We start from the raw sequence: 12,707 nt of genomic DNA, 5'->3' as shown, positions 1-12,707 counted from the left end.
GTTTCTTAGAAGAAAATGATCAATTTTTCTCCTTTGAAGTATTTACAGTATTGTTAAGTTGGATTCCTATTTTTACAGAGTTAATTTGAACAGTGAAATGTTTTATGCTGGTCCTAAATTATATAATAAATTAACTGTCATTAATTCTATCATCATATTTGACAAAAATAGCAAATGCATTGTGAAAGTCCTTTAAAATTATTACTATTTTAGTACATGTAATATCTAAAAATGAACATAACAGACCCCCACTCTTAATATTCTTTTTTGAGTGTACAGGATAATGACATTTTTTGAGCGCATACAGGTCAAAGTAATTTGAAACTTTTTTGTTTGCACAAATTTTAATATGACTATTCAAATGGGAAAAACTGAGTTTTTTCCCATAATTTATTCAGATTAAAGGAAACAATTTGAAAAATTGACTTATGGGTTAGACGTAATTACAGTGCAAAAATCTCATATTAAATGCTCTGTAGCGCCAAAAGTACCGCATTTACCCCCATTTTTGTTTTGATTTTTATTTAAGCTATGTGTGTAGATTCTAAAAATATATTTGATAAAAAAAATCTCAATACTTTTGATAACAGGATCCAACCTCCTTAAAGAACTTCAGTGTATCATAATGTCACAAACACAATATTACGATGTCCATCTACCATTCAGTTATAAATTGTTAAAACAGTTCTATGAATTGTATTTAGATCTTTTAACTTGTAGTTTCTTAATTTAGTTAAATTCAATAAATTATATGAAAATAGTTGCTTTAAATGTGTAAATAAGTTTTAATTAACTTTCCTGGACGAAACCACCACATGATTTTGGTTGATTCTCAAAATCAACCAAATATCATGATACTGCTTAAATTAATAGAAATAAAGTGGGCGAAGATTTATGATATATACAAATCTAATGTATAAGTCTAGTAAATAAATCGATTGTAATTGTCATTTTTAAATAAAAGACATAATTATGTTTTATTAGAAATTTAATTTATGGACGAACTTGTTAAAAAGTGCTTTTTGTAATCATTTTCACGTAAAAACAATGAAGAAAAAAAAGATTTTAACCCTGTTTTATCTTAAAAAGAACATAGTTTGCTTGCTTTTGCAACGTTCTAGGTCAGATGTACAGTGCAGACGAATTATGCGAGCTGCGGTACGGCCCTTATTTTCGCTTCCGCAATTTTTCCCGACTTGGGGTAAGAATACCATTTATTTCACTTTGACAAATCTAGAATTATAAAATCTTCTACATAAATATTAATTTTTTGTAGTACATGTTTTTGATTTCTTTTAGAACTGCGAGTTTTATCATAGCTGTGTGGATCTCAACGAAGGGAATTTATTTGGAAAAATATTTACGTCAAAATTGGGCACTCTTACCGGAATATACTGCGACACAGGCAAAGTAAGTCTTGCAAAACTCTATAATGAGAAATAAGGCCTTCCTAATATTTTTCTATGGGTGAATTAAAAAAAAAATGACCAAACACATATTTTATAACCTGTACTTTAAGTGCAGGTAATAGGAATACATTTCTATGTCTCAGCATATGTCTTTAGATAGTGTCTAAATATCTGCCAAATATCTCATTGATATCTCAATTCACAAAAACGTTATGCCCAAAAATGATGCTGAAAATGTTAGGAGTACAACACCTATTTGGGACATTTTGAAAATTCAATATTTTTTGAAGATCTGTGAAATAAACGTTGTGGTCATGGCTGATGTTGAAAAAAATGTTATTCCATGTCAGAGGTACAATAGAAAAAATGTAGTGTTGTCAAAAAACATCGACTTTAAAAATTTGAAAGACAATTAAGTCAAAAAAAAGAATTTTTTTTAGTGTAAAACAATAACTGATGTAAAATTTAAAACTTAAAAATGTTATATAAATCACAAGCAGCTTGAATGAGAGTCGAGTATCTGTGCGTACCCAATAATGTCAGGAGTGCAACATTTGATGTTTTGTTCCCCAGCATCAAAAAACTGTTATCAGTATATGATTTTCTTATTTTTATTTTGGAAAATAGACACACAGAACATTTTTACCAAATAGATTTATCAATTACAGGGTATGTCTGTGTTTCAGATCTATATTTTTATGGTCAGGAGTGCAACACATTTTTTTTAAAGATTAAAGTTATACGATGAAAAGACTTTAACTCATGCTAAAAAATATTCTTTAATTAATAATGATCTATTTGAATAATTTAGTATTAAATTATTGACAGTTTTATTATTAAAATCCTTCCCTTTTTCAATTTTATTAATTTAGATGTGATTTTTATCTTTTCTTTGATTTTTTTAAGAATGTGAAAAATAAACACACTGAAAAATTGTTGTAAAGTTCAAGTAACTCCACCTTAACTTCACTGAAACAACAGAACGCGTTCTGATATAGTTTTTGCTTTACAATTCTACTTTAAAGACTCCTATGCTCTTGGTCAGGAGTTCAACAGATATGTTAGAATTATTGCTGAACAAATATGAAAAAAATATAAAGAAAAAATTGATGAGTATAATGTTTTTGGTTGATCTCAGTTGCTTAAAGTGTTTGTTCTGTGAAGGAAAATATACTATAAAATGTATTTTGTTTTCTAAATATATATTTTCGCTAGTTTTTTTTTTTTTAAGGTCTTCCGTTTCAGTCGGAAGACCTTATAGTGATTGTACTGTTTATTATTATTAGGGTCTTCCGTCTTCAGCGGAAGACCCTTCTATTATTCTTATGTTTCTTTTTCACTTTTATTATTATTCTTCTTTTTTTTCTCCTTACCGATTTTGTGCAGGAGATTTCTCGGAGATGAATTGATCGATTTACTTCAAATTTTCAGAGTTTATGTCTTATCATCTGAAGTTTGTACCGGCTTTTCAAAATTTGAAAAATCACTTCCGGTCGGAAGTTATCGCCCTTTTATTAAAATTCAGAGGACCTCCTTGTCTGCGATGGAACTCAAAAACGGCGTAAGCTAGAGCGCTGAAATTTTCAGTGATGATAGTGGACATGTTGCCATTTTGCACTTGGGTTTGCATATTTTCCGGAAGTGCCTAGTATGGAAGCTCGGTAGGGTCGAAATTTAGGACACGAATCATGAATGAATTTTTGGGACATTTTGTATAATATCTTTTAAAGTATAATTATTTTGTTAAAACATACTGAACAATATTTGTGCAGAATGAGAAGATCTGCAACATGATATCAAGAAAAAAAGCCAGACTTGTCATGTTAGGGGCTGAGAGGGGCCAAAAGTATTAAATCAATAACTCTTTAACGATCAATATTTTGTAATGCATTAATGAAGCAAAAATGTTTATCTCAACAATTTACAACTATATATTACAATATTCACATCATATGTTACATAATTAGGGGTCATAAGGGGCCAGAATGCTAAATCTTTGACGCTTTATATCTCAAACGTGAGAAATATTTTGATAAGCAATATTGAACAAAAGATGTTCAAAATAATGTTCTAAACAATATGCAACCTTTCATTTTTTGCTAAACGTCCCCATTAAGGAGTTGAAGGGCTGGCCCCTAAATATTTCTTTTGCAAATATCTCAGAAACGAACAAGAATTTCTGACTAGTTTTTGAACAAAAAGTGTTTAAAATCATGAGAGCTTTAAAGTCATATGAAGAAAAAGGGGCTAGACCCTCATAGTAGGGACTGAAAGGGGCCGAAAGTCTTTGAACAATAACTCTTTAACAATCAATATTTTGAAATGCATTACTGAAGCAAAAATGTTTCTCTCAACAATTTACAACTATATATTATGATATTCACATCATATGTTACATAATTAGGGGTCATAAGGGGCCAGAATGCTAAATCTTTGACGCTTTATATCTCAAAAGTGGGAAATATTTTGATAAGTAATATTAAACAAAAGATGTTCAAAATAATGTTCTAAACAATATGCACCCTTTCATTTTTTGCTAAACGTCCCCATTAAGGAGTTGAAGGGCCGGCCCCTAAATACTTCTTTTGCAAATATCTCAGAAACGAAAAAGAATTTCTGACTAGTTGTTGAACAAAAAGTGTTCAAAATCATGAGCGCTTAAAGGAGATATCAAGGAAAAGGGTCTGACCCCTTAAATTAGGGGCCGAGAGGGGCCGAAAGTATACAATCAATAACTCTTTAATGATCAATATTTTGTAATGCATTACTGAAGCGAAATAGTTCATCTTCACACTTTTTGTCTAAGTAACATGATGTTGATATCGTATGCTACGCAATAAGGGGTCTTTAGGGGCCAGATTGCATAATCTTTGGCGCGATATATCTCGAAAAAGAAGAATATTTTGATATACAGTATTGAGCAAAAGACGTTCAAAATAATATTCTGAACAATATGTACTCTTTCAATTTTTCCTGGACGTCCCCATTTAAGACTTGAAGGGCTGGCCCTTAATATTCCTTTTGCATATATCCCGAAAACAAAAAAGAATTTCTGAATAGTTGTTGAAAAAAAAGTGTTCAAAATCATGAGAGCTTTAAGATGATATCAAGAAAAAGGGGCTTACCTCTCACATTAGGGGCCAAGAAGGGCCAAAATTGTCTTTAATCTGTAACCCTTTAATGATCAATATTTTGTAAAACATTACTAAAGCAAAATTGTTCGTCTTAACAATTTCTTTATATTATTATATTTGAACGAAAATCTCAGTCAAATTCTTATCTCATCTAATCAAAAATCGGACGGAAGACCCACTCGTTGCTCGCAACGAGATCACATCTAGTTATTATTATTATTTTTTTTCCCATTTTTTGTCCAAGCGATTTCTCAGAGATGGCTCAATGGATTTTCTTGAAACTTTCAGGGATTATGTAGAATTAAATAAACTAAGAACATTTTGAAGGATTTTGCAAAATACACTTCCGGTCGTCAGATATGTCCGATTTCCGTTTTTTCAAAAGAGTTCATGTCCGGACGTTTTCTCAGAAACGGTAAAAGATTAAGACACCAAACTTTGAGGGATTATAGACCATGACAAGTAGGTTTGTGGAATATCTTTAAATCCGTCAGCCGTCACTTCCGGTCGTCACAGGAAGTGATCAAAGAAATCAAAAATTTTAACTTTTCTGTTTTTGATTAAATCTTGCATGACATTATTGCATCTGTTTTGTGGTTTCGAAATATGTTGGTCCCACCGGAAACAGAAACGTCAACTTCCGGTTATAAGCGAAAAACTACATAATTTGAGTATTTTACTTTCCCATAAATATCGCTTATAGATGAAGTATTTGAAATGATTTTTAGATATGTTATTTAGACTGCTAATGTCTAGAGTAACGTCAAATATCTTGGTAAAATTCACTTCCGGTCGCGTGTTTTACTGTCCGCAAAATAAGAACTTGTCAAAGTGAGATCTCAAAAACGGTAAGAGACTAAGACACCAAAATTATATGAGTAATAGAACTTAATGAGTGGGCAAAATCTTTTGGGTTAAGAGCGTCAGCCGTCACTTCCGGTCGTCACAGGAAGTGATCAAAGAAATCAAAAATTTTATCTTTTATCTTTTGAAATAAAACTTGCATCATATAATTGAATCTCTTTCACAGTTTCTATATGTGTTGGTCTCACTGGAAACAAAAAACGACAACTTCCGGTTATAAGAGAAAACTATGTAATTGGGATTTTTAACTTTCCCAAAAATATTGCTTATATATAAAGTCTTTGAAATGGTTTTCATATATTTTATTGAGACTGCAATTACCTAGTGAGACGATAACCATCTTATGAAAATGCACTTCCGGTCGCGTGTTTTTCTGTCCTCAAATTGAGATTTTGTTCACCAAATTGCTCAGAAACAGTACATTGCTGAAGTCTAAAACTTTCAGAACTAATAGTCAGTCCTCAGTTTATCTACATCATGTAAAAATCGTACGTTGCCGTCACTTCCGGTAGTGACAGGAAGCGATGAAAAAAGTGAATTTTTAAAGTTTTTCTTCCTTTTACAGAAATGTTTGGCTAATGCGAATGTTAAGTAGACCATAACCATGCAAATTATTTTCACCGGAAGTGCCAACCGAAAACCCGGAAGTTGTCTCAAACATGAGTAGTTTTTCGTGGAAACTTTTAAGGATGATCAGTTGTGAATAATTTAGGTGTAGAATGAACATTTTATTCGTTTGGAGCACTTTCGTTCACGACGAAGTACATAAAGAAAACAGGAAAGTAATTCCGTTTGTTTTTACTTGTATTTACATATCTTTGGAAGCCTTGAGATAACTTTTGTTAATTATTTAGAGTAATCTTATTGAGAAGATTCTGTTTGTTTTTCAAAGAAGTCAAGAAAACGGAAGACCTGTTATTGCCTAGGCAATAAGTATCTAGTTTATTATTATTTTTTTATTTATTTATTTATTTTTCTTACATAAATAGGGAATAATTCAATATTTAAAGTGACAGTACGGCGCATCTCATCAAAAAACTGACTAGATAAAATTTTCCGACAAGATTTGGAATTTTTTTACTACTCATAAATGTATAAACTTTTACAATTAAATAATTTGGATTATTTCATTAAAATTAATAGTTATTTATGGGACGTAAAAATATACAACGCAATGTGTTCGGGGTTCCACATTCAATGCTATGCACGCATGCGTAGTTTTCATAAACAAAACAGCATGGTTAGAGAGGGAAGCCCGGTAGGCCTGCTACATTGACAAAGTCGACCAAAAATAAAAAGAAACTGAAAATAGAACTTGAAAAAGCAACTTTCCTGACTAAAATTTAGTTTGGGAATTAATATAATCGCAGGATAAGGAAGAAACGGGAACTCGGCGACACTCACGCAGGGCTCTCGAAGGTTCTATTCGACAGGTTTGTTGATACTTGTTATCATTTCTCATTTTTCCATCGCTTTCAAAGAAAAAAAATAGTGTAAACGTAAACTCAACATAAAAATACACCTTTGACTTCTAAACATTGTTGCCATTTGAAATGCTTTTTTTTTTTTAACTGTGCAGAAAAATTTTTTGTTTGACATTTGCCGCGATAACGTATGATTAGTTGATTTTCCTTTCTCGGACCCCAATACACAAAACGTCAACATTTGTACTTTTAATTCTGTTAAATTCTCCTGAATGCAGACTAAAATCTTTACGATTATTATTTTATCAGAAAGTTATGATAATTTGTTTTTGAAAATTGCTTTTACCTAATATTCATTATAATTGTAAACTCTACAGTGTAGGCACGTGCCGTTTTAGAATTCACGTGGTACAAATAAACAGATCTAAGATTGCTGCAGTTCGTACGACCCTTGATTTTCCGGCAGATTCTAATTACGTTAATTTTGTTTGAGTAGAGAATATTTCTGTTTCTCAAACTGCTTACATCAACTTTATACCTTATTTCTTAAAGACATATTGGGTAACTTTGAATGAAAAAGCACACATTTTGCAGCCGTACTGTCGCTTTAAAGCCAAGTTTATTTACTTTAATGTGTTTTAATTATGAAGTATTGAACCATAAATGTTGCCCTATTTCGTTACCACTTGATGTTGCCAACACTTTATGATTTTTTGTGTTTTGTGGTTTTAATTTTTAATTTTACTGCAGTCAGGAGTACAAATATTTTTTATAATTATCAATGATCATCATCTATCTTTAATAAACAATATATTGAAAAAATGCTTGATACTATTTGATGCTTAAAACGTTATGTCTATCAACTAATTACAGACATTTTACAGTCAATAGAGAAAAGTTTTCATCACTTAACACATATTTTTAAAAACAATGTATATACATGTACATGTATATTACACATTGCAAATAATCGTGTTTTGAAGTCTTGAAAATCTGAAAAACTTGCCGTAAATGATAAAAAATATCAAACGACGAACTGATTTACAAACTAAGAATGGGTTATTTTGTGATATAATTTTCAAAACAATGTTAAATAAAATACATATCAGATGTTAGGAGTGCAACACAATAATGTAACATAGGGTCACTTCAAGTAGTATTTTTTGTAAGAAAACTTGTATGTCAAAATTCTCTTTTGGCTTAATTTTAAAAAATTGACTTAAATGGACAAAAAATGATTTGGGGAGAATTTTATTGTTTCATATTTCTTTCATATTAAATTTTTCAAACCAAAATTGAAAAAAATGATGTAAAATAACAATCTAAAATCCAAATTTTTTTCCATATATACAGGAGATGAAATTCAATGAAGGTTTAGTTCTAATCATTTATATCCCTGATACTATTTTGAAGCATAAAAAGCTGTAATTTCTTTTGACTACCGTATAACGGGTATTTTCTGCCGTTGTCCAATTTTTGCGGAATTTTGCGGATAGGACAAATCCGCAAAAATTACAATCGCAAAATATTTTTCAATATTCATATAGATATTTTGTATATGCAATTATGATAAGTGGTGCGTGTGTCTGACAGGGTCCTCATTAACGCAAGAACCTACGTACTGGACGCAGCAAAATTATTTGGAACGCAAGGTTTTTAAAAGCGATGCGTCCGCAGACTCATGAGTGGTCATATCCTCGTTAGCAAGAAAATTTGGGTGTCATCGAAATTCGAAGATTTTAGATGTTAGGATTTATCCAAAACATATTGAATCAGAACCTTCCTGTAAATAATATCATAAGTTGATACAAAAACATCTTTACTTGTACCTATTTCGCAATTATTAATCCGGCCAAACTCCGATAGCTGCAAACAACACATGGTAGCTTTTCTTGTTTGAACACTTTTTAATCTTGTGTTTTATATTGAGACAATAATTACTGCTTGTATACACAGTGTGGCTTGATCGTCTCGTGAATTTCACCTAATGCAGACGACTGACAGGATTAGTTACGGCTCAATGCACATGACACCTGTGATTGTTAACCGTCAACTTTAGGGTACTAGATTATGCAACTGTTTGTTTTAGCTTAAAATCTAAACACCAAATTAATTTTGATGGCAGTTAATTAGAAGCGTATTTTAGAATATGGCTTGGATGCATTTATTATCATTATCTATATATTTAAATATTCTAATAGATCGCATAAAACGTCTGTTAGAATAAAGATTTGTATTGTTGTTTGGGTGGACTGACACTGCATTAATTCATTTCAATTGGTATTCGAAATATTTTTACAAAAACTAACTAAAAGATAGTAGTTTAATTAAGCTTAATAGCTTAATACCAGTTCTCATACAGCTTTGATCAATATGTCTTAATGAATTTATAAACGTAAACATGACAGCGTTCTGATAATTCATGAAGTTTAGTGATCATACCCCGTAAATAAATTTTTGCGGTATAGTGCAACCGCAGAAATTGAAAACGCAGAAATTAATTTGCTACCTTTTAGGGGTTAAATCGCAAAAATTTCCAACCGCAGAAAATACCCGTTATACGGTATATATTTTTGAAAATACGATATAGTGATATTTTCTTTTTTTTCAAATAAGGTTTTACTAATAAAAATTATGAAACTTTTTTATCCAATTGTATATTCTATTGCAACTTCAGGAATTTTAACTAGACCGCATGTACAATATGATGATGTAAGTGAAAAATATGTTATGGGTAGTTGAATTTTTAAAAAAAAAAAAAAAATTCAGTTTGGTGGTCATTTTTTTATTCACCCCTATATAAGCTCAAATACTTAACCATTCTAAGGCGTTAAAGCGGTCAAATTTTCAACAGATATGTGTCAAACGGAAATGCGCGACATTTGCGGAGCTCAGTCTAAAACCAGGCGTGGTCAGACCCGGGGGATGGGGACCGTGGGCAGATTGGCAGCCTTGCTCCAGGACTTGTGGGACAGGGCTAACTTACAGAAGGAGATTATGCAACAATCCAAGGTTTTACCGGGTTGAAAAAAATAGTTTGATATCTTTCGCTTTTTCAAAGCCCTTTAAAGTTCTTATATGTTGTAGATTTACATTTTCGGCATGGGATTAATGTACATTCAGCGCTAGATTACAAATTTTTTCGCGTAAATTGTTTGTACAGTTTTCCTATAGCACACTTTATATATTAAATGACAATCCAAGAAATCAATATAATTTTTTGACTGCGGATTTAACCAAAATAATTTGTCATTCCATGACGTTCTAACACCGCCGAAATAGTTCATATCATATGCACCCGTTTTATATATGCTGTATCTATACATAGTATGAGGTTTATGATCTTTCTTTCTTTAAAAAGCATTATTTTCAGGGCATAAACTAAAGTTATTCTGATAATCCATTTTATTATATGATTGAAAAAATCTTATCTCTCTGATTGGCTGAGATCCAACAATGTAGAAAAAAATACTACGTTATATTCACCTGCACGTGACCTTCGAGTTGAATATAAGGATTCATTTTCTCTACGTTGGTCTAAAAATAGATCAGGAAAGAAGATGGGTGAACAAGGCGGGCGAAGTGCCTATAGTGCGACAAATATGAAGTGAAAAAATAAAATCTCAATTATATCAAAATTTTCTTTGATATTTCATCTAACATTAAAGTATACTTGATGAAAAATCTCAACAATTTACAAAAATCTCACAAAGACTGAAATTATTTGCCTACGAAATAGCATACACACACTAAAGAGGGCAAAAAGGATCATTTTCTCATACTTAAACAAAATTTTTCGATATGAGTGGGTCTTTGCTCCATTTTTTTTAAATTTAATCCTAAAAGTTTGCATAAAAATATACATGTTTTGGTTTACAAAAACATGGAGCAAAGACCCACTATACCTTAAAAGTACACTTTTATGAAAAAGCATTCGCATCTTTCCGAGAAATACTTGAAGTCCATTAAGTCAAGGGTCATATCACAAACATGATTTAAATGCCACTATTCATCAAGGGCTGTTTAGCGTAGTGGTTAGCGTGTTAGTCTCAAATTAATAAGATACTCCGGATTTTTATTGTTAGGGGTTCGAATCCCACGAATATCATTTTATTTTTTAAATAAAAGAATATTTTTTCCGAGATCTTTTTTTCTCAGAAAAGTTTTGTTGATCATAATTTCATAAATTTCAATAATGAGAACTTTACTTTAAATACTTAATTTACAAATTGAATATGATTTTTTAAATATCTGAAGCTATAGGCATTCTGCACGCCTTGTTCACCCATCTTCTTCCAAATTGATACAAATAGTTTTAGAAAGCTATTTCACTTGCTATCGACTTCCAATCAGATGCACATAACATAAGTAAAAATATATAATTTGGAATGGGTTTGGGGGGGGGGGTGTGCAAGGGACCCGCTAACAATTTTTTTTCTGAACTTAAATTTTTACTTCTAATCTAGACTCTGAATATTCATTGAAAGGCTAATTGACCTTAATCTCCACCCCAACCCCAAAACAAAATTTTAAGTTATAAAAGAATTCTCTATGTGTGGGGGTTGATCAAAGATTTTATTAAGCTGTCATTTTCCCTGATAGTACCCCCCTTTCAAAATAATAAGACTGGTTATGTTTATTTAACTCTGCTTCTCTCATTGCATTTGGCTATGACTTCAGCAAATGTAAACAAGTAAGAAGACATGATCTGCTTAACGAGTTCGTCTAATTTAATCATTGAATCATATAATAAAACAATTATTGCTGTTTTTCAGTCAATACTATGATTTAGCCACCTCCTCAGATAGCTAAGTCATCGTATTGACCTCAAAAATGGCAATAAATGTAAAGTGTATTAAAATGGGGAATTTATCATGTTGTTAATTTTGGCATTTATGTCCATCTAGTAAATTCAGTTTCATAAATATATATTAAGATGTTTTGTAATGAAATTGAATTAGTATTGTGGATTGGAAGAAATCTCAAATCATCCAATCGAATCATTTTAAATGTAGCCAATCAGCATTGACATTTCTGCCAATCAAATGATTAGAACTATTAACCAATCTGTACTAATGGAGCAGATGCAAAATATATATAAATACTTTTGGTGTAACTAATTGTTGGAGTTATGTGACTTGGGCTAGATTCCTGGGCTGTGTCGGGAACAGAATTGTTAGTTAGACCACTCAGTTCAGGGACCTAGTTCCCTAGTGTCTTTGTGACTAGCTATACTGTCTCGGTGACTTTAGCTTATATCTGTAACCAAAAGAAATGCAGTGTCTGTGTAACTAGGTAGTGTATCTTGGTGATTTCAGCTTGTGTTTTAGTGACTTTGTGATAATGTGTTTTCAGATAGATGCAGGTTGTGTAGGGAAACAACAGAATTGTTAGTTAAACCAGTCTGCAGCTAAGTGATAAGTTTATAAAGTAAAGTTGGCACAATTGCTTTTAATGTAGTTGATACTTTTGCTGTAATTCGTTGATGTTTAGTTTAAAATTATCATATAGATAGGTTCTAGGAAAAAGTATATATAGCGGATATTTCAGTCAGTTGTTCTGTTAGTGTCCTTGATATTACTGAAGTTGGTTTTGATTTTAAAATATGAACGTGATTCGTAGGAAGAAAACCTGCGCGGACATATTTAATAATCATTTGAGTGAAGTAAAAAAAAAAGTTTTAGTTCTTTTTAATTTTACTTAAGTCCTCTGAACCACCCAGGCTGTGAAGGCGGAGATGACAATGGTTATGAGGCCAGGACTTGCAGTTCCGAGGTTGGTTAATAAATTTAACGGCACTTCCTTGCAATTTCTGAATTTTCTAGAATCAGTTCTTTGAATCTAATATAGTAAACAAAGTTAAAATGTGATATTTT

At 31.4% G+C, this 12,707-nt stretch overlaps 1 protein-coding gene across 1 annotated transcript in view; it reads left to right on the top strand.

The window, feature by feature from the left end:
- LOC133188293 (uncharacterized) overlaps positions 1-12,707 on the top strand; it is a 48,847-nt gene that overhangs the window by 25,487 nt on the left and 10,653 nt on the right. Inside the window, exons 10-11 of the mRNA XM_061323663.1 lie at positions 9,686-9,843; positions 12,537-12,606. Of these exons, the coding sequence (XP_061179647.1) occupies positions 9,686-9,843; positions 12,537-12,606 (228 nt within the window). The remainder of the gene's footprint in view (positions 1-9,685; positions 9,844-12,536; positions 12,607-12,707) is intronic.

The sequence above is a fragment of the Saccostrea echinata genome, unplaced genomic scaffold (genome assembly GCF_033153115.1).
Source record: "Saccostrea echinata isolate AGI-Se365-2 ecotype Australia unplaced genomic scaffold, CSIRO_AGI_Sech_v1 ptg000016l, whole genome shotgun sequence".
Taxonomy (NCBI): Eukaryota; Metazoa; Mollusca; class Bivalvia; order Ostreida; family Ostreidae; genus Saccostrea; species Saccostrea echinata.
Note: the sequence above shows the minus strand (reverse complement) of the source record. Positions and strands in the feature narration are given on the sequence as shown.